The sequence below is a fragment of the Salmo salar genome, chromosome 26, assembly GCF_965601325.2.
Source record: "Salmo salar chromosome 26, fSalSal1, whole genome shotgun sequence".
NCBI classification, from domain to species: domain Eukaryota; kingdom Metazoa; phylum Chordata; class Actinopteri; order Salmoniformes; family Salmonidae; genus Salmo; species Salmo salar.
This window is the reverse complement of record NC_138316.1, coordinates 17764388-17790878: the sequence shown is the minus strand read 5'-3', so window position 1 is coordinate 17790878 and position 26491 is coordinate 17764388. Positions and strand designations below refer to the sequence as shown.

The following is a 26491-nucleotide window of genomic DNA, read 5'->3' as shown; positions in this document are numbered from 1 at the left end:
CAACACTGAGGGGTCTGAGCATGCTCAGTTGGAGCTAGCAGCTGGTCATGTGACTTGCAGCTGACTGTGTTTCTGCTAAGGGGAGAAGGGGGAGAGAAAAATGGAGGAAAATGGCAGTCCTGTTAGTGCTGTGATGACTGTGTGTGTGTGTGTGTGTGTGTGTGTGTGTGTGTGTGTGTGTGTGTGTGTGTGTGTGTGTGTGTGTGTGTGTGTGTGTGTGTGTGTGTGTGTGTGTGTGTGTGTGTGTGTGTGTGTGTGTGTGTGTGCGTTTCTGAGTCTGTTTCTAAATCTGTGTCTCTGCCAGAGCAATCACTTTTTGAGAAAGAAGTGCATGTCTGTTGTCTAATACTATTTTAGGACCATTCTGTCTGTTAAGCTCACGAATCGCCTTTTCTAAAAGATGAAATTAAAACAATATATACAGTGAAACCTCAGGAACGAAACCACAAAACGTTAAACATATTACATTCTAATTAACTCATGAAATGTAGAAGCATTGGTACAGTATTTAATGTATTGCAGTGTGAATAGCAATCATATAGCAGCATATTGTTTAGGATATTGTACAGTGGCCGAGTCAGCGTCTGAGCAAATGGCAATTAGCCTCTTTAGCAGTGTTTACCCTGGTTATCTCCCTGCATCGTGGTAAGTACTGACCAATATAATGGACAGATTAGGCTCTGGATGAACTGTCCGTTTGGCTCTGCTGTGTGTCCACTCGTAGTAAGGAGCTTTGTCTCACTCTTTGCTGATGTGTTATGGCAGGAATTCCAAAGCGCAGTGACCCTTGTAAAGATTTTCAGCCTGAAGACAAAGATAGGACATACAGTGCATTCGGATAAGTATTCAGACCATTTGACTTTTTCCACATTTTGTTACGTTACAGCCTTGTTCTAAAATTCCTTTTTTTTTATCTCACCAATTTACACACAATACCCCATAATGACAACGCAAAAACAGGTTTTTAGACATTTCTGCAAATTTAAGTATTCAACATGTACTACTGTTCAAAAGTTTTAGAACACCTGCTCCTTCAAGGGTTTTTCTTTCTTTTTACTATTTTCTACATTGCAGAATAATAGTGAAGATATCAAAACTATGAAATAACACATATGGAGTAACAAAAAAGTGTTAAACAAATCAAAAAATATTTTACATTTTAGATTCTTCAAATAGCCACCCTTTGCCTTGATGACAGCTTTGCACAATCTTGGCATTCTCTCAACCAGCTTCATGAGGTAGTCACCTGGAATGCATTTCAATTAACAGGTGTGCCTTCTTAAAAGTTCATTTGTGGAATTTCTTTCCGTCTTAATGCGTTTGAGCCAATCAGTTGTGTTGTGACAAGGTAGGGGGGTACACAGAAGATAGCCCTATTTGGTAAAAGACTGAGTCCATATTATGGCAAGAACAGCTCAAATAAGCAAAGAAAAACGACAATCCAATGTGGAAAATTTGAAGAACTTTGAAAGTTTCTTCAAGTACAGTCGCAAAAACCTTCAAGCGCTATGATGAAACTGGCTCTCATGAGGACCGCCACAGGGATGGAAGACCCAGAGTTACCTCTGCTACAGAGGATAAGTTCATTAGAGTTACCAGCTTCAGAAATTGCAGCCCAAATAAATGCTTCACAGAGTTCAAGTAACAGACATATCTCAGCATCAACTGTTCAGAGGAGACTGTTTGAATCAGGCCTTCATGGTTGAATTGCTGCAAAGAAACCACGACTAAAGGACATCAATAATAAGAAGATACTTGCTTGTGCCAAGAAACATGAGCAATGGACATTAGACTGGTGGAAATTTCTCCTTTGGTCTGGAGTCCAAATTGGAGATTTTTGGTTCCAACCGCCGTGTCTTTGTGAGACGCAGTGTGGGTGAATGGATGATCTCCACATGTGTATTTCCCACCTTAAAGCATGGAGGAGAAGGTGTTATGGTGTGGGGGTGCTTTGCTGGTGACACTGTTTGTGATTTATTTACAATTTTAGGCACACTTAACCAGAATGCCTACCACAGCATTCTGCAGCGATACGCCATCCCATCTGGTTTGGGCTTAGTGGGACTATCATTTCTTTTTCAACAGGACAATGACCCAACACACCTCCAGGCTGTGTAAGGGCTATTTTACCAAGAAGGAGAGTGATGGAGTGCTGCATCAGATGACCTGGCCTCCACAATCCTCCAACCTCAACCAAATTGAGATGGCTTGGGATGAATCAGACCGCAGAGTGAAGGAAAAGCAGCCAGCAAGTGCTCAGCATATGTGGGAACTCCTTCATGACTGTTGGAAAAGCATTCCAGGTGAAGCTGGTTGAGAGAATGCCAAGAGTGTGCAAAGCTGTCATCAAGGCAAAGGGTGGATATTTGAAGAATCTCAAATGTAAAATACATTTTGATTTGTTTAACACATTTTTGGTTCCTACATGATTCCATGTGTGTTATTTCATAGTTTTAATGTCTTCACTATTATTCTACAATGTAGAAAATAATAAAAAACACTTGAATGAGTAGGTGTTCTAAAACTTTTGACCGGTAGTGTAAGTATTCAGACCCTTTCATTTTTATTGATTTCTTTTTATTGAACCTTTATTTAACTAGGCAAGTCACTCAGTTACTCAGTACTTTGTTGAAGCACCTTTGGCAGCGATTACAGAATCGAGTCTTCTTGGGTATGACGCTATAAGCTTGGCACACCTGTATTTGGGGAGTTTCTCCCATTCTTCTCTGCAGATCCTCTCAAGCTCTGTCAGGTTGGATGGGGAGCATCGCTGCACAGCTATTTTCAGGTCTCTCCAGAGATGTTCAATCGGGTTCAAGTCCGGACTCTGGCTGGGCCACTAAAGGACATTCAGAGACTTGTTCCGAAGCCACTCATCTGTTGTCTTGGCGGTGTGCTTAGTGTCGTTGTCCTGTTGGAAGGTGAACCTTCACCCCAATCTGAGGTCCTGAGCAGGTTTTCATCAAGGATCTCTCTGTACGTTCCTCTGTTCATCTTTCCCTCGATCCTGACTAGTCTCCCAGTCCCTGCTGCTGAAAAACATCCCCACAGCATGATGTTGCCACCACCATGCTTCACCATAGGGATGGTGTCTGGTTTCCGCCAGACATGACGCTTGGCATTCAGGCCAAAGAGTTCAATCTTGGTTTCATCAGACCAGAGAATCTTGTTTCCCCTGGTCTGAGATTCCTTTAGGTGCCTTTTGACAAACTCCAAGCTGGCTGTCATGTGCCTTTTACTGAGGAGTGGCTTCCATCTGGCCAATCTACCATAAAGGCCTGATTGGTGGAGTGCTGCAGAGATGGTTGTCCTTCTGGAAGGTTTCTCCCATCTCCCTAGAGGAACTCTGGAGCTCTGTCAGAGTGACCATCGGGTTCTTGGTCACCTCCCTGACCAAGGCCCTTCTCCTCCAATTGCTCAGTTTGGCCAGGCTGCCAGCTCTAGTAAGAGTCTTGGTGGTTCCAAACTTCTTTCATTTAAGAATGATGGAGGCCATTGTGTCCTTTGGGAACTTCAATGCTGCAGACATGCTTGGGTACCCTTCCCCAGATCTGTACCTCGACACAATCCTGTCTCGGAGCTCTATGGACAATTCCTTCGACCTCATGGCTTGGTTTGCTCTGACATGCACTGTCAACTGTGGGACTTTATATACACAGATGTGTGCCTTTCAAAATCATGTCCAATCAATTGAATTTACCACAGGTGGACTCAAATCAAGTTGTAAAAACATCTCAAGGATGATCAATGGAAACAAGATGCACATGAGCTCAATTTTGAATCTCATGTAAAAAAGGTATATATTTTTTTTTTATACATTTGCAAACATTTCTAAAAACCTGTTTTTGCTTTGTCATCATGGGGTATTGTGTGTAGATTGATGAGAAACATTGTCATTTAATCCAAGGCTGTAATGTGACAAAGTATGGAATATGGGATGAGTCAGATCGCAGAGTGAAGGAAAAGCAGCCAACAAGTGCTCAGCATATGTGGGAACTCCTTCAAGACTGTTGAAAAAGCATTCCAGGTGAAGCTGGTTGAAAGAATGCCAAGAGTGTGCAATGCTGTCATCAAAGCAAAGGGTGGTTATTTGAAGAATCTCAAATGTAAAATATATTTTGATTTGTTTAACACTTTTTTTCAATACATTTGCAAACATTTCTAAAAACGTGTTTCCGCTTTGTCATCATGGGGTATTGGGTGTTGGTTGATGAGGTAAAGTTATATTTAATCCAAGGCTGTAAAGTAACAAAATATGGAAAAAGAGAAGGGATCTAAATACTTTCCGAATGCACTATACTTCAAGAGCCTATGGTGGGGGAGTATGCCATAATAATTGAATCAACTCAGTTCTATTGCACAGTGCATGACCCTTTCAATAGACATAATTATATAGGACAAATGTACACACCTTCTAAAAGGATGGCTCTAGCTGCATGCGTATAGGGGAGACTTGCCATAGACATAGAATAGATAGTTCTGCAGTGAATACTGCTTTTCTAGGTCTTTTTCAAAAATGGAATCACTTCAATGAAAAATTATAAAAACCTGAAGAAGATTTTACATTATATGAAACTAAACTATCATCTTAGTCAGAAAACATATAATCTCACAAATCAAAATATGAATATATCATCACAGCCGCTTATCTAATATCTATATATCTATAGGATTTGACTGAGGATTTCACCAGGGTGAGGGTTATCTTACTGTACCTCATGGCTGTGGTGTGTGAGACGATAATGCCCTGTGACTGGTGGGGGCTTGGCCAGCGTGGCCAGGTGATTGGGTTGGAGGGAATGTCCCTCACCTGGGCAGGTGTCCATTGGTCTGAGGGAGCAGAGCAGAGTGCAGGACACAGCCAGAGTCTGTCCGGGGCCAGGGAGAAGCCAACAGTGGCAGCAGCTGCAGCAATGTTACCGTTGAGATCAGGTGAGGACTACCGTAGGAGTGGACAGAGAGGGAGGGGTGACATTCCATGACTGAATGGTGTACATGATGACATGTAGACAATCCCTACACAGTTAGAACACTTCGCCAGTGACAACAGGTAGGAATTTTCCTCTAACTTGGCTTGATGAGGGTTAGGCAGGACATGTAGTCTCACTCCCATCTGTGATAAGAGCTTGAGTTGAGTAGGAATACAACAAGTCAGATTGAGTGAAAGGGTTTTTGTTTATATAACTCCTTTACCAAAAATATATTGCATGATATAAAAGTAAGAGAAAAGGTTAGAGGGAAACGATCAAAGGTTTGTGCTGGGGGAAGGAATATTAAATTGTAGTTTAGCCACAGCAAGCTAAACCTCAGCTAATCTCTTCTTCATAATGAACACTAGAGGGAGCTGTTGATTATAAATTCTCTCATCCTCAACTGTTACAGTATACCAAAGATACTGTCTCCTATCTGTGTTTATACTTGTGCTGCTGACAGACCCCTCTGAATTCTCTAAATTAAAAAGTGTACTGTTAAAGTGGCATGTTGTGGAACTGCCTTGCATGATTAGTAGTATCGTGATGGTAACTACAATTATGTAAAATATCGTCATCATCATCAGATACTATGCGTGTGGGTGAGATGAGTGGAGATTGGAAAGGCTTGAAGTACTGATTTGTTTGAGAACGTGAGACACGATCATTTTCTGACACATTTGTTACTTACACAATAATATAACCTTTCAGTCATGGGCATCCCATGAGACACTGCGGCTTCGAGGATGTACGTGCAGTTTTAGGTGTCTTTCCTGTGATTTTCACATCTCCAACCACTATGATGGGTATACATTTATGCAACTATTGACTATACAGTGAGATTGAGCTTAGTGTCACTGAAATGCAGGTAATTGAATATAAGACCCTATGGTACCCATTCCGATGAAATGTTCAAGAAATTATACCGCATCCCTGAGTCACATGTCGGCCCCATGCTTCAGAGATGCTCCTCGTTCCTGATTGGACATCAGCGGTATCGCATCACCGCACTTTCATTATGTTCCTTTATGTAAACTTCCCCATGCTTTATAGTTCCAAGCCCTAGTTTACTGGGTGTTTTTTTCCAAAGAATACATCAGAAATCATACATAAATACATTCTAAATATGTATGAATTATTGAAACCATATCTTTCGATTGAATTCATTATATACTTGAAATAGCGACTGATTTATCGCGGATGGATACGTGATGCATCGAACAAAAATAGTTCCGCTTTAGTTTCGGAGATCACCTTGAGCTACTGGGTGTAAGAGAAATACGTCAGTCTAGCAGTTGTTCATCGATAGAAGGTGAGTATCATCACAAGAGTTGTAGCTAGCTAATGACATGATGTACGTTTGTTTTGCTGTACTGCTGTCACCAAATTACAATTTTATTCAATTGACGTTATCATATTCTGTGTTGCCAGCTGGTTTCTTTAGTGGCATAGTCCAGGCAAGGGATGGATTCCAAAAGATAACTGTCTAGCTACCTAGTAAGAGGTAACAGTAGTGGTCACTTTGAACCATCTTAAACCGTTTAAACTTACAAACCATGTGGCGTTGTAGTCATACAAAGAATGGTTTCGTTTGTCAGTGACTAACTCAGTGTGATGCTGTTTTCTCCAGTTAACTATTCATACAGGTGAACTTACTAGTTAACTACTATTTTTTTATGAGTGGAGTTATTTGTCATGAAATAACATGGTATCAGTCTAAAACATGTATTTTAAAGCGGGGAGAATTGTACAATACGAGTGCGTTTGTCTTGTCTCGCGTGGTGGGTGTGGTTGCCCGATGAACTTGGAATTCCATTGGCTAGTTTCTCGTCGCGATATCTTAAATTCGTGAAAATGTGACGCAGAAATGGAGACGTGCCCTGTGGCGCATCAGTGGATGGATGCATTGTACTGCAAACGGATGACTGACCATTCTCATGTTACCAATTTAATGACTCGGTTGTTTTTAATAATAATGATCCAGATATGTGTAGACCTGAACAAAAGTGTTATTCACACTGATATTCAGTGGTCTAGTGTCCTTTTGTTGGAAATAAGTCTACAACAAGCACCTTTACTGCAGTAGTGTGGCCTACCTGACCTGTCAAACTCTAGGGCCCTATAAAATCCGTGAAAGTAGATGGCAAAAAACACATTTTTATAGGGCCCTAACTATGTCTGAATGGATTGGCTTTGTTGCACTGGTCCCTCTTCTGCAGTGCCTGTTTATTGACTAGTCATACGTCAATACTGTAGCTCTTTCTATCAGCTAGCCTGCATCAAACCCTGACCTCCTTGGTCAGTTCTTCCATCTCTCCCACCTCCCAAATCAAATGGTCATGTAGGCCTTCAGTTTTATTTTTGATGAAGCCTGTCTAGACTGACTTGAACAATTAGCACATTTCATATCAGAAGTGTGTGTGTGTGGTTAGTCAGTCTCAGAAATAATTTAGGCTTCAAACTAAGGTTTAGTGCTCCTCCTACGTCTGGTTAGGACTATTCCTGAGATGCTCAGCCATTGTTATGTAACAGATTCTTCTGGCCCAGAGCCCTGTGTGAGTGTAGGAGGAAATACAAGCCACCCTGGCCCTATACTTTACACAGCATCAGCCAGGTCACTTGAGGGAGCCGACTTCTATTTTGGCATGCTAGGGCACAGAAGCACTTCTCAGTAGGTTAGGAATCATGTGTTATCAGTGGGGACAGGAGTGGCTATACTATGGTATGTCCTAACATAGTGCTTCTCGCAGGGGTGTGAGGCCTAAATGTATACGTCAGTGCCCTATCTGCACACCCGGAGTACTGGGCTGAGAGCACGTACGCTGCAGGCCCCACAGTAAATGTCTAAAATACTCCCAGTATTGTGTCATTTCCTGCTGTAACTTTCCAGAGTTTCAAATATCATGTAATAGCCCCTAACGGTGCACAGGGAGAATGACTAGGCACCTCTTCCTCTGAAGTTTGTTCTCAATGAGGTGAATAACAACTCAGAATTCCCGGGTTGAAAACCCCACCTGTGACTCGCTATTCTGCACAGCATACTCCTGGTCTCCTACTCAACTGCAATTGAGAGTTGATTAAGAAGAAATCTAGCCGTGGCTCCTCTGAACTGTCCTTAACCTGCTGCAGTGTTGAGGGGTGTAGGCCTACACTGACTGCATTTGTTTTGCTGCAGTAGTCCTGCTGCAGCTGGTGGCACTTTCATGCAATCTGCCATGCATAGTAGTAGCCTTGCCTCCTGCTCTTGGCTATGTCTGGCAATGTGAAACTAGCATAGTGGCTACAGGTGCTGAGTAACGCTAGGCTGCAGCGCAGCAGAACATGGATACTATCTGCTGTGTAATGCAATGCAGCACAGAATGCAAATGTGTCACCCACCCTGTGATGTATGACTACTGCCACCCAATGGCAGCATGCAATGCACTAATCCCAGGCTAGCGTTTTGTCTTCTACACAGGCTTACCATGTGTTATTATTAGAATACACATCCACCATTTTTAGACCCCTAGGGGTAATATGACCTAGTGCTGCCAGCATAATATGGCAGTGGTAAATGGTGGGTTTGAAGGTCTCATGTATAGCCGCAGTATCAGGGCACGCAGCCTGCTCCATGGATGCAGCAGCCTGGACTGTGTCCTGCAGCACGTTATCTTCGCTGAAGAGAAGAGGATTTATTCCTGAGCTGTGCGTAGGCAGGCGAGTCACACTCCCGGGAGTTCCTGCTTGTCCGGTTAGCTCTGCTGCTGTTCCTGCTGCGCTCTGTGGGGACCGGGGGTCACACAGACTGGGGATCCTCTCGAGGTCTGTAGCAGCTACGTTCTTGTACGTCCCCAGGAGGAACAGAAAGGTCAACTGGTACGTAATGCCACATAGCTGGATGATGAGACAATCAATGTGGCGCAGGGGGAGAGAGCTGGGCTTCTGAGGTCACCAGTGTAGGATTATTGGCTACGTCAGGGTCGTCATGGCTGCTCCTAGGATGTGATGTCACTCCTGTAAGGCAACCTCTGGCTATGCTGCCAATGCGCAGTGGAGACATCGCACAGTGTGTGCATGCATGTGTGAAAGTGAGGGGAGGGGGCAGTACTAGGCAGAGAGGAAGTGCATGGAGAGTGGGGAAGCATTTTCTGTTCCAGTGAGAGGTGTTGGAAGGGATTGGGGAGGATTGATAGCAACAGGGCAGCTCTAAAGTTAGACATGCATCTGGGTCACTTAGGTTTATTACTGGTGTCACTGGCCCCAGGTCAGCCCAAACATTCTTTACGTTTTTGTCACAGGCTTATGTATGGTGTCTCTCAGTGATAAAGGGTGGATCAGACTGGCCTGGCATGGCCTTGGACTGTAGAGCATCTTTTGGCAAGCCATCATCAGCCTAGCTGTGTTATGTTAGTCACAGGGTAGGAAGGGTTTCCTGCGGAAGCATAGCAGGCTGGGTCATGTCAGGACTCCCTCAGGCTGTAGGATAATTCCAAACATGTCCCTGTTCATTTGAAGGAAGGAGTAAAGTCATAGTGACTATATGAACAGCAATTGCATTATACAATTTACACTGTGCTTTTTATGTAGCCATGGCACTGATTTCAATGTGCATATTTAATTTGCAAATGCAGATTTTTTTTTTTGAGACGTCATTGTCAACCTCTTGAGATTGTCAGTTGTTGTTGGTTACCTTACCAGCCTTTATGTTGACAGTGGACATAAGAGCCCATCCCATGTCTCACCCCCTCCAGATAAAATGACCCTGTTGGGCTTTCTGCAGTTTGCAGTATAAAGTGTGTTCCAGGGATAAGAATCTAGGCCTCATTTGAGATGAGGCATTGTATGATTTCTGTTCCTTCCTCTGCAGTCTACACTGTGCTCTACTCTGTCTGGGTACTACCCCTTGCCCCTGCTGTCTCATGCTGTGTATGCAGTTGGGAGTCTGGAGAGAGCAGGATGTGACCTTGCTCACGTACAACACTGGGCTGCTGCCTTTGAGGCTCTGTGATGTCATTGAGCTGCTGTTTATTGGGTTTTACTGCTGCTGTTTGGCAGGGCCCTGTCCCGACTCATTTACCCACCGAAAGATATAAGCTGAGTGTAGGCCTGGTTATAGAGGGTAGCCTGCCCTAAATAATAGTGACTGCGGGGGGAGGGGTTCGATACAGTTGCATATCGGGTTACTATTTTTGACAATATCACATTATTTTTGCAGGGTGCACCTGCACCAAAACTCCAGTATTTTTCCTTCAGAGCTTTTATCTCCATGACTGACCACTTGTTTTCTCATGGTTTTGGGGTGCAGAATACAACATTGGCTAACATTAGCCAAACAAATTTAGCCTTGGCTAATTCAAACTAGCCTGGTAATTTTAAGGGGAGGTATGTGATGTGATTGTGCTTTGCAGTAAGCGGGGCTACTGAGGAGAATAACATGCTCTCTGTCCCAATGCATTCTGCAGATTCTCATCTGTTTTAAGTAGTGTCTTAGAGGTCTGCCAGAATAGTGAAACTGTTCACTGCAACAAGGTAGACTAACAGATGTAGCCTATTAGAAAGCTTAGTATTTCCTTGAAGAAGCAATCAGTGAGCATGTTCTGTCACTGTATACTTTACACTGGGTTAAATTAAACTCTTCACTGGTTAGTGTTTAGGCTTGTCCAGTTTGGTAACCCTGACTTGTCTAGGGCAGCCCTCCAGTGATTTCTCCCCCCCCCCCCCCCCAGCCTACATGCCACAGATGGAAGGTATGACATCTATTGCCACATTCCTGAGTTATGTAACCACTGCAACAGCCCCTGAAGCAGAGATGACTTGGACTCAGCACTCTCAAAGAGATGAGCTACCACATTGACTTATTTTTTTCTTATTTTTCTTTTTTTCTTTTTTGTTGCCTGCCCTAAAGCCACTGAGAATTTGGCCTGAACTACAGTACCTGTACAAAGAGCCTGTTGTGTAATACTGTCAAGACAGACACTAGAAAAAAGAAGAGTCTTGAGCAAGATAACTTTATGGTGCTACGAAGTAACCTATTGGGTTTGACGCAGTCCTTCTCGAAATGTCCCCTTGTTTTCAACAGCTCTGTCTTGAGCCATGTTGAAAGTGATCTGTCCCCGGCTAGGAGGAAATAATGAAAGCACTGTGCCAGTCAGGGCTGCGGTTGCCATGGGTGACTCGGAGGAGGGGGGGAACATAATGTGCAAACAGCTCAATGTGCTCCTCACTGAAAGAATGTTACTGGCTAGGAATAACCTCAACATGTTTCTGTAGCCCAGGCTATGTTATAGATCAATCGTATCTAGGCCCATGTCTTTGTCTATGGTGCAGCATGAGAACCAGCAGGCAAGGGCTTCAATCACACTTCCTGTTTTTTCAGATGTAGTCCTCTTTTGAATAGGTTCCTCATTCCACAAACAAACGGTTATTTGCACAGACGTCAATTGATTCAAAGCCACACACTGTGCCTCAACAAGCTGTTGTGTGCTAATTCCTAGACTGGTGGCTCTAAAGTTGGTTTCATGAACTAGTGTGTTTAATGTGGCAGTCCAGTCCATGACCTGATAATGCCTGAGATTGGAGGCACTGAATTGAGTGAACCATTAGCACCTTACTGTCTTAGTACGCCCTTCATATCACCTCATCTCTTTCCTCCTCCAGGACTTCTTCAAATTCTGCCATCATGCCCGGTTCAAAGTCTCAAGACATGGGCTCTGCCTTCGTCCAGACGCAGCAGCTCGGCGCTGCCATGGCCGATACCTTCCTGGAGCACATGTGCCTGCTGGACATTGACTCTGAGCCCACCACCGCCCGCAACACTGGCATCATCTGCACTATTGGTCAGTGGCCACGCACTCACACACTAGGCTTGGGCGGTATCTAGATTGCCATATCGACATTTGTGCCATCCTGGGATATTCGGTAATACCGGCACTGAACACAAGGGCTGCTATTTTCAAACTCCACTGAGCCTCTGTAATCCGAAGGTTAGCAATGCTAACAGGTACATGTAAAATCCCATAGAAAATGCTAACGAACGCATTGTCAAAAAAAAAAATGCCTCTGACCTAAACTATTTGGAGGACTGACATCCCAGCTTCAGCTAGATGGTTAACTGGCTACTAAATTAGTAAACCAAATGCACAACTTGAGAGCATTTAGGACATTGTTAGACAATTAACTTAATAGTTATAAGATATCTAGATGGCAAACATTTAGTTGTGAATTCCATACTGTAACTAGATCACCTGGTATGTGCTGCACAACCGTGAGTGACTCAAGGTATCACGGTATATCGTCACACATACACACACACAATGGATGCTAGCGTTCAAATGTCTGTAGGCCTATAATATTTTTACATCAGTATTTTAAAGGCCCTCTACTATAGGATGATGCTGTGAAATACCTACTGTATGACATCACGTGTGTGTGCTGATGTTTAAACCCACCTCTGTCGTAACAGGGCCAGCCTCCCGCTCTGTGGACATGCTGAAGGAGATGATCAAGTCTGGGATGAACATCGCTCGCATGAACTTCTCCCATGGATCTCACGAGGTGGGTTCCCTAGCATGTCTAGACACCAGACTTTTGCAGTGGAGGATGATCGCACACTTCTACACAGACTGGATCCAGACCTGAACCGTATATCTGTGAACCGTATATCTGTGGGCTATATCTTTGCGCTAGTTGGCTGAACCTGCACCAAAACATCTGTATTTTTCATTCATAGCTTTTAAATTGGGAGCAAATGTTTCCATGACTGATCAAAACATGTTTCTCGTTGCTCCCTCTTGTCCCTCTGCAGCAGACATATGGTGAGCGATATGTTTGAAACATTGAATTGCAGTAAAATCACAGTATCGAATCGCGATACATATCGTATCGGCACCAAAGTATTGTGATATTGTGTCGCGATGTCCCTGGCAGTTCCCTGTCCTACTGAATAGCACAAACTCACACAGGCTGTGTTGATGATCTTTAGGTCAAGGACTTTAAAAAAAATACAAATAATTTAAACGACACATCAATACAAAAGTACATGGGGGTAACAAGTGTGTGTCATACACATACAAAGGACAATTGGGCTAGCGGGTACTATATCACATTACACACGGACCTTAAGGGACATAAATACTTATTCTAACAGCTTTTTTTTGTTGGAGTATTTAATTGTCTTACAAAAATAAATGTAACTATATTTTAAGAGAATGTGGTGTTTGTAAATTTTACATTTTGAATATGACATTTGGCCCCAAAAATTATGAAATTAATTACATAATTCTTTCAACTTATTTCTATCGTAGGTAAAGAATCCAAGCAGTACATCTCTCCATAATGGTGTAAAATCTTCATAAATGTGTTCAATTATAAATCTACTGATTCCATGAATACAATGCCAAAAAAATGCAACACCATTTCTGGGTGGTCATTACAAAAGGTACAATGTGAATTAGTGTTTTTCTTTAAATTCTTTGTATGGTGGTTGGCAGGATACTAATTATGAAGAATTTAGAAAGGAACTTCCTTAATTTTGTTAATAAGAAGGTATGTGTGTGACAACATCCAAACTTTTTCCCAATAGACCGTATCAATAAAAATGTCCATTAAGGTATAGATACAACATCCTGCTGAAACAAGGCTCGTATAGCTCTGTTGAATGGACCAAAAGAAGAAAATCTTTGCTACTGATTGAGTCAACAGGGTTAATAGCAGGTATGTTCTGAGGGTCAGGTCTTGACATGTTCCTGAATAATAAAGCAACACCTGAGGGAATGGCATCTAAAAGAATTGCAAAATCATGAGGTGTTACAGGGATCTTGTAAAGTGATAAGAATTACCCTCTGCATTTACAAGTTGGCTCACCAATAAGGATATTATTTCAGAAACCAATATTCTAAAAACAATTTAAGTAATTTTATACTATGTCCCGATTTTTATTCCATATATGTAATGCGTGACGAGAGCCTGCCGATGAAAAGCAGAGTTTCACTGGAACTTTGTCAATATTATAATTACAAACCAACATGAAGTTAAGGCCACCAAAAGTAGAGAAGACATGATGAGGAATAAAGTTCTTAGGAATTGATTTATCCAATTGATCTTAAGTATATTTAGTAAGTCCAGTAAATTCAGCCCACCATACTCATAAGTGTTCATTATAACAGCTTTTTTCCTAATGTAATGGGTACGGTTTCTCCACAGAAATTAGAAAAGCATCTGGTCGATCTATTTGTTTATTTTACTGTAAAGGTATCTCGAGACTAATATATGCTGCTCTAATAAGAGGGTGCAAAGCTCAAAGTCATCAAGGCAAAGGGTGGCTACTTTGAAGAATCTCAAATATAAAATATATATATATATATTTTGATTTGTTCAACACTTTTGCTTACTACATGATTCCTTTTGTGTTATTTTGTAGTTTTGATGTCTTCACTATTATTCTATAATGTAAAAATAAAGTACCCTTGAATGAGTAGGTGTCAACTTTTGACTGGTAGTGTGTACATTAAGACCGTTCTCACTTATAAGTATTAATAACTACATAGAACAATAACACTGTAAAGTAAGTCATAACAGGTCTGTATGCCTCAGTTCCTGTATGCATACAAAAAAAGTAAATACAACTTTCAGTCTTGAGTTTGTAAACAAAATATGCCGCTGTCTGGTCTTACAGGAAAAAAACCGAATAAATGATTGAGGTACCGGAGTCGTGCTTAATTGTCACCCGAGGCTTGTTAGGTAGTCTGTGCAAGGACAATGAGAATACCATGGGTGAAACCATCAATTTGTTCCTGCTGGTGAGGTTCTAGGGAGGAATATGGATTTCCAGTATTTCATGCTTTCTTCATCGTTGGCCACAACTTGTTCCTCGTTTCTATGTCCTCCGGGCTGCGATGCTTGGTGACATGCAGACCATGGCTCTGAAGGAACACGTTCTTCCTAACTGCTTTCCAGACAGCATCACTGTAGAATCTGGCAGTGAAGAGGATGATACCCCTTAGTCTTGAATCGTTTTGCTTTTTCTTCGTGGCGATGCACAACATCGACAGTATCACCGACTTTGTTCTTCTCTGCAGGCGTAGTGAGATGTCTATGGTAGACATTGTTATTCTGTTCCACCTTTATCCACACGCTTTTCAACTTTAGCTACTCATTTTCACATCCTTGATTTCACCACATGCAAACTCCAATCTTTTTCCAGCCTTTGATTACCATGGTGTCTGCGTCTAACATTTTTCTCAATGGCATCAGACCTGGTATTTTTCTCGTAGAATAGCGATAATATTCCAACCGGACAACAGTGTATTCATTCAAAGAGGAAAAGAAAAAACGGCATGGTCGCGGGACTGCGCATATCCAATCTCTTTGTCACCAGGCAGACCACTGACAAACTGAGCTACCATACTCTGCCCAGAGACAGGAGACGCCTCAATCCGCTTTCTGAAGGCTTTAGAGAGACAGTGGAAGCCTTAGAAAGTGCAACAACGTAACCCCAGAGATACTGTAGTTTCGAAAGGGACTAGAAAGAACTACAAATTGTCACAGGCCGCTTCCTGCTTGGAATTCTCTCAGGTTTTTGCCTGCCATATGGGTTCTGTTATACACAGACACATTCAAACAGTTTTAGAAACTTCAGAGTGTGTTCTATCCAAATCTACTAATAATATGCATATTCTCGTTTCTGGGAAAGAGTAGTAACCAGTTTAAATCGGGTACGTTTTTTTTTTATCCGGCTGTGAAAATACTGCCCCCTAGCCCAGACAGGCTAACTTCAGAAGATGTTGTTTGCATATGAGATGTACTCTGTGCCAACCAGGGTGTGCAGTTCAAGGGTAGAGGCAGTGTGGAGTTGTCTGCCCAGGATCAAAGGTAGGCCCTAAACTGAGATGGAGCAGACAGCAGTGGAAACCTTACCTGAGGTTGCTTGTGCCACTATAAATACTTAATCTGTGCCTTCATCTGGTAGTTTTATCACCCCGCCCAGGGTGCATGCCTAGAGCAACAGGTGGAGTCACTCCCACTCCGTCACAGTCACCTGCTTCAATTCCCTGTTCAGTAGAGGTCACTCAGCAGGCCAAAGACGCTTCCTCTGTCTTAACCTGCTACTCTCAGGCAGGGGGCCTGAGCCACTCACCTTGTCATCCTGTCTCCTGACCCTCTACTGTATCATGGAGGCTTATCAAAATGTTAGGAAGGGCACTTCCACATCTTTATTTATAGCTTCATGAAATTACATATCCACTCACTGAAACTACCCAGTTCTCAGATGACCTGGCTTTGTCTGACTAGCTGCTCTAAGGCATATGCTGAGAATGTAGTTATCTTGGTGTAATTTGGCACTGTGCACTATTGGTTCAATTTGATGCCAAGGCTGTTTGTGGTGATACAGTAACAGCAGTATAACTGGGGAGGAGAAAATGGACATGAAGCCCTATGTGATTACCTGCCAATTAAGTGCTTAGGTAAAGCTCAGGTTACTTTACCCAGATGGGGAGAAGCAGCATGAGCCATCTGGGGCAGCTGTCTCCAAGGGAAACGCTAGCACTGCCACTCAAGACCATTAGTATAGTTGTAATATACATGTGGACAGGCAGGTTGTAGTAGTGTATTTAACTATTTGTAAATATCCAGGTCACGCTGTCTGTGAATAAAGTACTTTTTTTTTTGTGTTAACCACAAGTTTACAACTGATAAAGGGTATTGCACTGAGTGTGTAGTCTAATCTGAAATGGGGACTAGCCATAATTCACCAGCCACTGACTTTTTACAAGCCCCCAAAAAGTTATGCCGACAGTATAAACAAAATGTTTATATCACAGAACTCCTAAAGCATGCTTTCTTTTAACTTGCTGAAGGGCTATTCACGATAATAGTCGTTAAGTGGAAAAAAGAGAATTTGTGTGTTTGGCAAACTATCCCATCAATGATGAGGATCGTGAGGGAGTTGCTTTTTCCACAAGCCTTTTTCTCATGGCAAATTCATGAAGCTGTAATCCCACTTCCTAGCTAGCACACTGGGCAGCTAAATCAAATTAATATTCTGTCTAAACTGAAACATTTGCCTTGAGGTGATTTTCCTAAATGAAGGACTGCAAGTGCCACTTGATCTGTGACTTGCGCTACTGAAATGGGTGCAGCTTTCACTGTTTACTCCTGTTTTTAACAGGGTGTTTTTCCCTTAGTATTGGGAGTTGAGACGTGCAGTTAAAAGCATTATAAAGAGCATAAATTCACCAGATTTGGTGGTGGTAATTGGTTTTACTTGTTTGATTTGAGCTTAAACTAGGTGGGCAGGCTTTTATAAAAGAAAAAAAATAACAAAGTAGACTAATGATTCTCAAAAGGATACGCTCTGACTCATTCCGTTCATATTTCAGTCTGAAACCTGCCTAGGTTTAGAGGGGTTGTAACCAATTTCTTAATTGCACACTAGAAGTTTGCAAAATGGCACCGGAAAATAGACACACCAGTTATTCAAAACAATGCAGCTCGTGGTTGGAACACAGGCCTACTTCAATCCACCAGACCATTTATTTATGATAGTGTTCATGATTTGGCAAGGAATGTAGTTTGTGTATCCCATCAGATATGTTTTATAGGCAGTATTTCTGCAGGCATAATGGGAGCGTGAGTGTGTGATCTAGAGGGAGCGGTCAGAATTTGGTGAGACATGCAGGGGAAAGGAATGTAGCTTGTGTACAGTTTTGTGTATCCCATCAGATAGGTTTTATAGGCAGTATTTCTGCAGGCCTAATGGGAGCGTGTGTAATCTAGAACTAGCGGTTGGAATTGTAGGGGAAATAACTGTAATGGCTTGGCCTTGGTTTATTTTTTTGTTGCGAGTCGCTAATGCACATTAACTAATGGAACAGTAGAATCAATTTTACCTGTCCAATCGGGTAGCCACAAAGTAGCTTTTTTTAATTATTTTTATTTATTTTTTCTTCCTGCTCTACTGTTCAGTTTACCTGCCCAGGGTAATCGGGTAACCTTTAATGTCAACCTCTGCGAAATGCATTTGCTGCCTTGACTCGCACTGTTTACATAAAATAATTACTCGGTACTGTGTGTTGTTAGTGACCTCTTCCTAGAAATCTGGGGAGAATGTTTTTTCTATTGCGCTTCAGAACATCTTAGCCTTAAATGAAAACCATTTGAACTTTCTCAGTGGTACCTATACAGAGGGTAGCTAGATGGCTGTTTGCGCTACTGGTAACAGTTGTCTAGACCACATCCTGGATTGCATCATTTCTTTCACGTTTATGACCCTGTTTGTAGTAGTTATAAGCAGTGGTGGGGGGGAAAAGTACTAAGTTGTCATACCTTGATAGAAAATGACTCAAGTATCTTTACTTTTACTCAAGTAAAAGTCACCCAGTAAAATACTACTGGAGTATGAGTATCAAAAATAAATGGAATTGCTGAAATGTACTCATCAAAAGTAAGTGTATATATTTCTAGGTGGCACTATTTGATATTTTTTTTTTTTTTTGACGGATAGCCAGGGGCACGCCAACACTCAGAAATAATTTACAAATGAAGCATTTGTTTGAGTCTGCCAGATCAGATGTGGTAGGAATGACCAGGGATGTTGATAAGTGTGTGAATAGGACAATTTTACTGTCAAAATGTAACTTTCTTTTTGGTGTCAGGGAAAATGTATGGAGTGAAAAGTACACTTTCTTTTTGGAATGTAGTAAAGTAAAAGTTGCCAAAAATTACTTAAGTAGTATTTTTACTTAAGTACTTTACACCACTAGTTATAAGATTATGCATAATCTTCTTATTTCCCTGCCCTGATATGTTGTCAGCTGATTGTGTTCAGTTACGTGACTCATTACACCTACACTAGGTTTCTACCCTCCAACATGGCCCATGCCTGGGCCATCTCTCACATTGTCACTGAAATAAAATGTCTATCTGGCTGATGCGTTGTTGCTTTAGTGTTAAATGTACAAGCCTGATCAAAAATGATTATCTTCTTATAGAATGTTTATTTTAGTTTTTATTATATTCTCTGTTCCACAGTACCACTGTGAGACTATTAAGAATGTGCGTGAGGCCTGTGAGAGCTTTGAGCCTGGCAGCATCCACTACCGCCCTGTGGCCATCGCTCTGGACACCAAGGGACCTGAGATCAGGACTGGACTTATCAAGGGAGTGAGTAGAACCAACCAACAACACTTAACTACCATGTTCCCAGCACACATCAACTGATTGGAGGCCCTATCAAATGTTTACTACACTCATTTTGTTGTACTAAATATTGAGTACAGATGTGGGATCTTAATTTGAGCCAGTTGCTACAGCAGGAAAATAGTCCTGCAGCAAAGGGAAATGTGGATTATAGTTAATTGCCACTTTTGTAGGGGTTGATCCTTTTTTTCTTAAGGCAAAATCAAGACAGAAATTTTAAAGTGGAATTACAAATTTCATACGCCTTTTAAACCTCAAATATACAACAAGTTTCACATTTCCTGCATTGCAGGAAAGTTCTCCTGCAACTGGGTGATCAAATTAAATATTGAACGGCTTGTGGTAAAGATATCTTGGACTACTACAAGCTTGAGAGATTTTTCTTGACCAATTTCAAACTCTTCAATGAGCCACTTCAATGAGCCATTGAGTGGTTGAACCCCCATAGTCATGGTTCCTATTGAGACTCATCCATGGTCCTTTGTGTGTGTCAGAGTGGTACATCTGAGGTGGAGCTGAAGAAGGGCAACATGATCAAGTTGACCCTGGATGATGCCTACCAGGAGAACTGTGATGAAGACAATCTGTGGCTGGACTACAAGAACATCACCAGGGTGGTGGAGCAGGGCAGCAAGATCTACATCGACGATGGACTCGTGTCCCTCCAGGTCAAGGAAATTGGTGAGTCCATGTCTGGCTCCCACTTAAGAGCTGAATAGACTAGAAAATATTCCTTTGAGGATCTATTAGCCCTAGAATCTCCTCACTTACTGAACCTTTGGGTGGTTAGAGGATGGACAGATGGTCCTTTCCTATTCTTTATTGCCTGGAGATAACGGTTAACGATGTCTTCTCTTCAATGTGTGTCCCCAGGTGGTGACTACCTGATGTGTGAGATTGAGAATGGAGGGACCCTGGGCAGTAAGAAGGGTGTGAACCTGCCTGGTGCTGCTGTGGACCTGCCTGCTGTCTCTGAGAAAGACATCTCTGACCTGACCTTCGGCGTGGAGCAAGGAGTGGACATGGTGTTTGCATCTTTCATCCGTAAAGCAGCCGACGTGCACGCTGTCAGGAAGGTGCTGGGAGAGAAGGGCAAGAACATCAAGATCATCAGCAAGCTGGAGAACCACGAGGGAGTGCGCAGGTTGTGTGACGGCATTAAATGCACAGAAATACAAGCCCTTGGCTAGTAGAAAATTGTGCACGACTGGCCAGTGCCCAAAATCTTTACGTTCCAGCACTAAACTCACATTTATAATAAATGGCATGCAGTATGTCTCATCATACTTCCTAAACTTGATGGGAATGTTTAAATCTGAACAGTACATCTGAATCCAGTGTCCTGTCCCCTGTGCAGGTTTGATGAAATCATGGAAGCCAGTGATGGCATCATGGTTGCCCGTGGAGACCTGGGAATTGAGATCCCCACAGAGAAGGTGTTCCTGGCCCAGAAGATGATGATTGGCCGCTGCAACAGAGCCGGCAAGCCAATCACCTGCGCCACACAGGTCAGTTTACTTGTGACGACAGCTTTTTTTATATATAAACGGGGAGGCATTTCTATTTCCACAGGGATGCTACAGTTTGTTGTGATGTGAAAGGTGTGTTATTACACTGTTAGTAGGCTGACATTGTGAACCCCTGTCCTTCCCACAGATGTTAGAGAGCATGATCAAGAAGCCCAGGCCCACCCGTGCAGAGGGCAGTGATGTGGCCAATGCCGTGCTGGATGGAGCTGACTGCATCATGCTGAGTGGAGAGACCGCCAAGGGAGACTACCCCCTGGAGGCTGTCCGCACACAGCACATGGTGAGACAGTGCCCCCTACAGTGCCCCCGTACTATCCTTCATTCTGGATCTCATTAGCCCTCGACTACCACTAGTCCTGACCTACACTGTGTAGACCCATCAACAGCAGGGTCAGGGCTACTGGAAGTCATGTTGCAGATGGAAGTCAAACACTCATTTCCACTTTTTTTATTTGTTCATGTTTTATGTCATGTGATGTTTGTCAGGGTCAGCAAAAGCAGTCTGGATTCAGCCGGTATTATATTGACTCATAATGTTGTAATGATCCATAGAATGGTTGCTCACTAGGGTTTTATAGTACAGTGTAGGACATGGGTGGAGAATGTGGCTGACGCTGCCCTCATTTTCTTCTACTCAGGCCTTTAACAGCTGACACTTTCCGCTGCGGCACTCCTCTCTGGATGCAGGCAGGAGTGACTCAGCAGTCCTTGAGCAGCTGCCTATGAGTTCACTGCAGCACCAAGTCCTTCACTCTTTTAACATGTTTTCACCTCTTAAGAATGCATTGTGAGTTACCTGAAGGCACTGTCCTCCACAAGGGCTGACGTTACGCTCAGACTAACTCTGCCTCTTAACAGCTTCTATTTTACGGTCTTTAAATGTTTTCCCTCTGTTTAGTTTTTTTATTGGACTTTGAAAGATTCTTATTCCTCTCATTTCCTGTTTGACTATCTCTTCATGTGTGACTGTGCAAGGCGTGCATGTTATAACACCAGTTGGCTATAGTCACCTGCCCATCTCATAAAACCTCTTCACAGCTAACTAGTTTGAATGTGCAAAGTCAGTTTGGGTGGTATGTAGAATTATATTCCGATACTAACTATAGAATTACCATAGGATCATAAAAGCAGTTTAGTGTTTTTATAATGCTGTGATGTGTTAGACGCCATAACTAAATGGACTGGCTGCGGTGGCCCATTGGATGTGTTTTAACATGTATGTTTTGTTCTTGTCTCACTAAACTGCACTCTGACTAAACCTTCATTTCTGCCCTTTCCCTCTGCCTACCTCCTCTCCATCTCCTCATCCTTTCACCTTAACTTCCTACCCTCCCTCTATCTTGTCTCCTCCTATCACTCTTTCCTTATCCATCTGTCTGGTGTTCTTCCCGTCTGCTACATCTTGCCCTCGCCAGATCGCTCGCGAGGCAGAGGCAGCCATGTTTCATCGGCAGGTGTTCGAGGACCTGCGGCGCGCCGCACCGCACTCCACCGACCCGGCCGAGGCTATCGCCATCGGCGCCGTGGAGGCCTCCTTTAAGATCTTGTCCTCTGCGTTCATTGTGCTCACTAACTCTGGAAGGTAGGCAGGTGGCTGTAGCACGGCTGTTTGGGAGGGGGACTCAGGAGGTTTGTGAGAAGCCAGAGTAGGGAGAGACAGGGACTGATTGAAAGGGCATGGCACACGTTTACAGGTCTTTATGGTCACAACAAACTGGAGACCACTAAAAGTTGAATCCATTATAAGAATGGGCTATATATCTGGTAGTGACAGCTGTTACATCCACCTAACTCCGTAAATGGACTGGATAAGCGTTTGCCATGCCTCTCAGGTGCGAGGCATGCCTCGTGGTGGTGTGACTCGGTGTAACCCCTGTGCCTCGGGCACACCCTCGCATTCAGATTGCTCGGGAGGCTGAGGCAGCCACCTTTCACAGACAACTGTTTGAGGAGCTGCGACGCACCGCCCACCTGACCCGGGACCCCTCTGAGGCCGTGGCCTGTGGCGCAGTGGAGTCCTCATTCAAGTGCTGTGCTAGCGCCCTCGTCGTACTCACAAAGACCGGCAGGTAAGAGGGAGGAGAGGGACAGGCAGCAGCAGGTAAGGGACTCACAGAACTTTCAACTTTGACCCTTAACATCCTAGTCCCCTACTTTAGATTGGTGGGGAATGGTTGCATGGACCCAGATGTCACCCCTCTGTGTGGGTGGAGACAGTAATGTGAGCTGTAGGAGGGTGGGTGGGGAGTGTTATGGGTTGCACAGACAGAGGCCACTCTGTAGAGACAGATAATAAATACAAGAAGAACATTTGTATTATTCATTTTAAGAGTCCTCAACATTATTGGGAACACCTTCATTGGTAGATCCATACAGTTTCAGGGTAGAGATATCTGCGGCTGTATTGACAACACTGCAAGAGTCATTCAATTGTGTTCACCCTCACATCAACTGACCCTTTTGACTGCTGAACCTTGACATTTTCCTAATATTTTTAACTCTCATTGGTCAAACAAAGTCGGCACAATCTAGAGTGACTGTCACCCCAACAGAACCAACAGGATGACATGTTGCCTGTGGCTTGTTTAATGTTCACAATGAGACAAATCCTTAGACTTGGCATGTAATTCAAATCCTCTCCCATTGACATCAATGCGCACACTAGGTTTACGCAAACATTTATTTTACTATAGTAGGTCCTCTACTAATCAAATCATTTCCTAATATTTCAGAAATACATTTAAATAAAACATTTCAGAAATCTACCCCTTTATAGATCTGTGGAGGCTTTGTTCAAGCCATATTGCCAGTATCTGAAATGGGAATGGCAGCAGGGTGTGTCCTTGGCTGACAGTCTGAGCTGTGTTGTCTATGTGCAGGTCAGCCCACCTGATCTCCAGGTACAGGCCCCGCGCCCCCATCATTGCTGTGACCCGTAACGGCCAGACCGCCCGCCAGGCACACCTGTATCGCGGGATCTTCCCCGTCTTCTACAACAAGCCTGCCCACGACGTCTGGGCCGAGGACGTCGACCTCAGGGTCAACTTCGCCATGGAAATGGGTGAGAGTCCACAGCCATTACAAAGATATTTTCATGAGCTGTAAGATGATCTACTGGATATCTATGGTATTTTGGTGTTCACCAGAAGAAAAGCTCACTCCAAACGGTCTAAACCAGGGGTCTACAACCTTTGTATCATGAGAGCTACTTTAAAAAATATAATTCCTAGGTTTCAAATGGGCACACTTCTTCTCTCCCCTGCAACTCTTCCATGTCATTAGTGTACAAGAGAAAATATTGCACTGTTCTGTCAATATACCTGGTAAAATAATGAAGCAATAAGGCCCGAGGAGATGTGGTAATGGCCAATATACCATGGCTAAGGGCTGTTCTTACGCACGACGCATTGCGGACACAGCCCGTAGCCATGGTATGTTGACCATTTATCACAAACCCCTGAGGTGCCTTGTTGCTATTATAAACTGGTTTCCAATGTAATTAGAGCACCCTTTGTTTACGTGGTATACGGCTGTCAGCCAATCAGCATTCAGGGTTTGAACCACCTAGTTTATAATGGTTAATAAACCGCTCGGGGGGGGGGGGGCACCGTAAAAACCTCTTCTCCCAAATTCTTTTTTTATGCTTAATTTCTTGGTCTCTGCATGCATTTGAGTCAACTCTGACAGGTTCAGCTCAGAGGTCCATTAGCAGCAGATTTAAATTTATAATGGAATATAAATGTGTGTACGCAACATATGTTAGTGTCGTATCGATTCGTTCCTCTAATTAAACCGACTCGCACAGAATAGTTTCAAACTACAATGTATCGAATTATCTTGAAAGTGAAAGATGCACTCCGATACTAGCTTACAGCTTAAGTTAAAATCAATTCACTACCCTAGAACTTTTGTTTGTGATCATATGCATTTTGAATATTTCCCAAAGCTAATTGTCACCAAAAACATTCACTGGGTTAATCGTCTCTCCCTCGCCGAACTGACTGCATGTGCCTTATGAATGACTGTCTTAGAAACTGCTTGCACCTTTTTTTTAAAGATTACTACTATGCAAATGTTGATCAGTACAATTAAAATAAGTCCCGAAGGGAAGCAGATTGTAGCCCCAGGTGACAAACCGAAATCAGCCAGAAGAAGCTCTACTCAAAGCATCCAGTGAGCAGGCTACATCTTGATTTACAGTTTATCAACAGACCTACTATTCAAATAAATGATTACCTTCATGTTTATATAGTTGGATTGTTTTCACCAGAGCCAAATTGATTGTATAATTGATTCATACATGGCTGTCTCAAATTATACTTTAAATTTATTTATTTTTTTAAACATTCCAAATGTAATCTTGAACTCAAGATGCCCAGAGATTTACCAGATCAGTGTAGTAGACCAAGTTTCTGTCTGGATCAAGTGCCGTTCTTTGAATTTGGATCATCTTTATAGAGAATTGTTTTTGCCACTATCGCAATACTAAACCTGGTATCGAAGTCAAAATCCTGGTATGGTGACAACACTAGTAGGAGTATGGTGTTGACAACTGTGCTTTGTTTTCCAGGCAAGGAGCGAGGGTTCTTCAAGGAGGGAGATGTGGTGATCGTCCTGACCGGTTGGCGCCCAGGCTCTGGCTATACCAACACCATGCGTGTGGTCGTGGTTCCTTGAATTATGACTACCCTTCTCACCCCTCCACTGTCTACCCCTTGTCCCTCTGCTCACCGCTCCCTGTCCCAACACCAGGGCTCAGACAGACTTGTACAGCCCACAACAAACACCTGGCCTCTTCTTCCTCCCCCAAGAACAGGCCAGTGGTGGTGACTCGACCAATAGGAAATCTCCCCACTACAATCCACTCCTCTCCAGGGTTCCCCTCACGTAGGTGTGCTCTGTTCGCCCCAGTCTCCAGGGTATCTGTACGCGCCCACCAGAAACGGCTGTATTTATTCACAAACAAAACCATGTATGACTTTTGAAAGGCAGGCGGGACACACCTTAAGAGAGCATGCTATACTGTAACTTGTAAAAAAAATTAAAAAACACTCCAAATCCTATAACACGAACAAAATAGTGGCAACCCGACATGAACAGCTCTTCTTAAAGGCCCTGTCACAGTTAAACTCTTCCCCCAAACATAGCCCCTTGTTGTGCTGTCTGTATTTACATTGTATTCTGTATACTTTCTCTGCACTCCCAATCTACTGTAGACAATGTTACATTCTGTATTATACTTTTGTGAAAGGTGAATTTAGATTCTGGGCATCCAATACTACGTATATTTTGTCTAACCATAGAGGAATCCTATAATAGTTTGACAAGTTACTTTTTTTTGTGTGAAGTATTCTTAGAAACCTTACATTTTTGTATTTTGGTCATAACTAAGTTGGCAATTAAGAACCACTGTATGTATGTATGTAAGCTGCTACATGGTTCTCAAATGAATGATGTATGAATTCAGTACTTTGAGGGTCTTTCAGAGGGCACTGTGGGGGGGGATGAAGGAATGAGTTAGACCCCCCCCAACCTCTTCTTTCGTCTTGCTCCTGTCTGTCGGTGACCTAGTGTGTGTGTGTCTAAATGTCCAACTGCTTCTTTGTGTGTGAGGGTAGGGTGTAACATGTTAACTGGTGTAATGAGTTGTCCTTCACCACTGGATTTCAATCATTAAAAGAGATGAGCACCTGTCTTGTTCCTGTCATATTTGTATAACAGTAGTCTTAACTGGGTTCATAAGGTCAGACTTTGGACTGTTTATGTGCCGTCTCAGACTGGCTTGGAGCTACTCACCACTGACAAACTGTTAACACT

General features: G+C 43.0%; 1 protein-coding gene across 3 annotated transcripts; it reads left to right on the top strand.

Moving 5' to 3' along the window:
* Positions 1-5996: 5996 nt before the first annotated feature.
* On the top strand, positions 5997-26365 carry LOC106587214 (pyruvate kinase PKM). 3 transcript variants are annotated; one of them, XM_014175388.3, is made up of 11 exons: positions 5997-6282; positions 11607-11785; positions 12412-12503; positions 18978-19109; positions 19640-19826; positions 20019-20289; positions 20503-20653; positions 20802-20954; positions 22090-22256; positions 23554-23735; positions 25245-26365. In XM_014175388.3, the coding sequence occupies exons 2-11, from the start codon at positions 11629-11631 to the stop codon at positions 25349-25351; spliced, it is 1599 nt and encodes a 532-aa protein (XP_014030863.1). In that variant the 5' UTR covers positions 5997-6282; positions 11607-11628; the 3' UTR covers positions 25352-26365. The 3 variants fall into 3 exon arrangements, with proteins under 3 accessions (XP_014030863.1, XP_014030861.2, XP_014030860.2); XM_014175386.3 differs by lacking the exons at positions 5997-6282; positions 22090-22256 and adding exons at positions 8566-8825; positions 22577-22743; XM_014175385.3 differs by lacking the exon at positions 5997-6282 and adding an exon at positions 8566-8825.
* Positions 26366-26491: the final 126 nt, after the last annotated feature.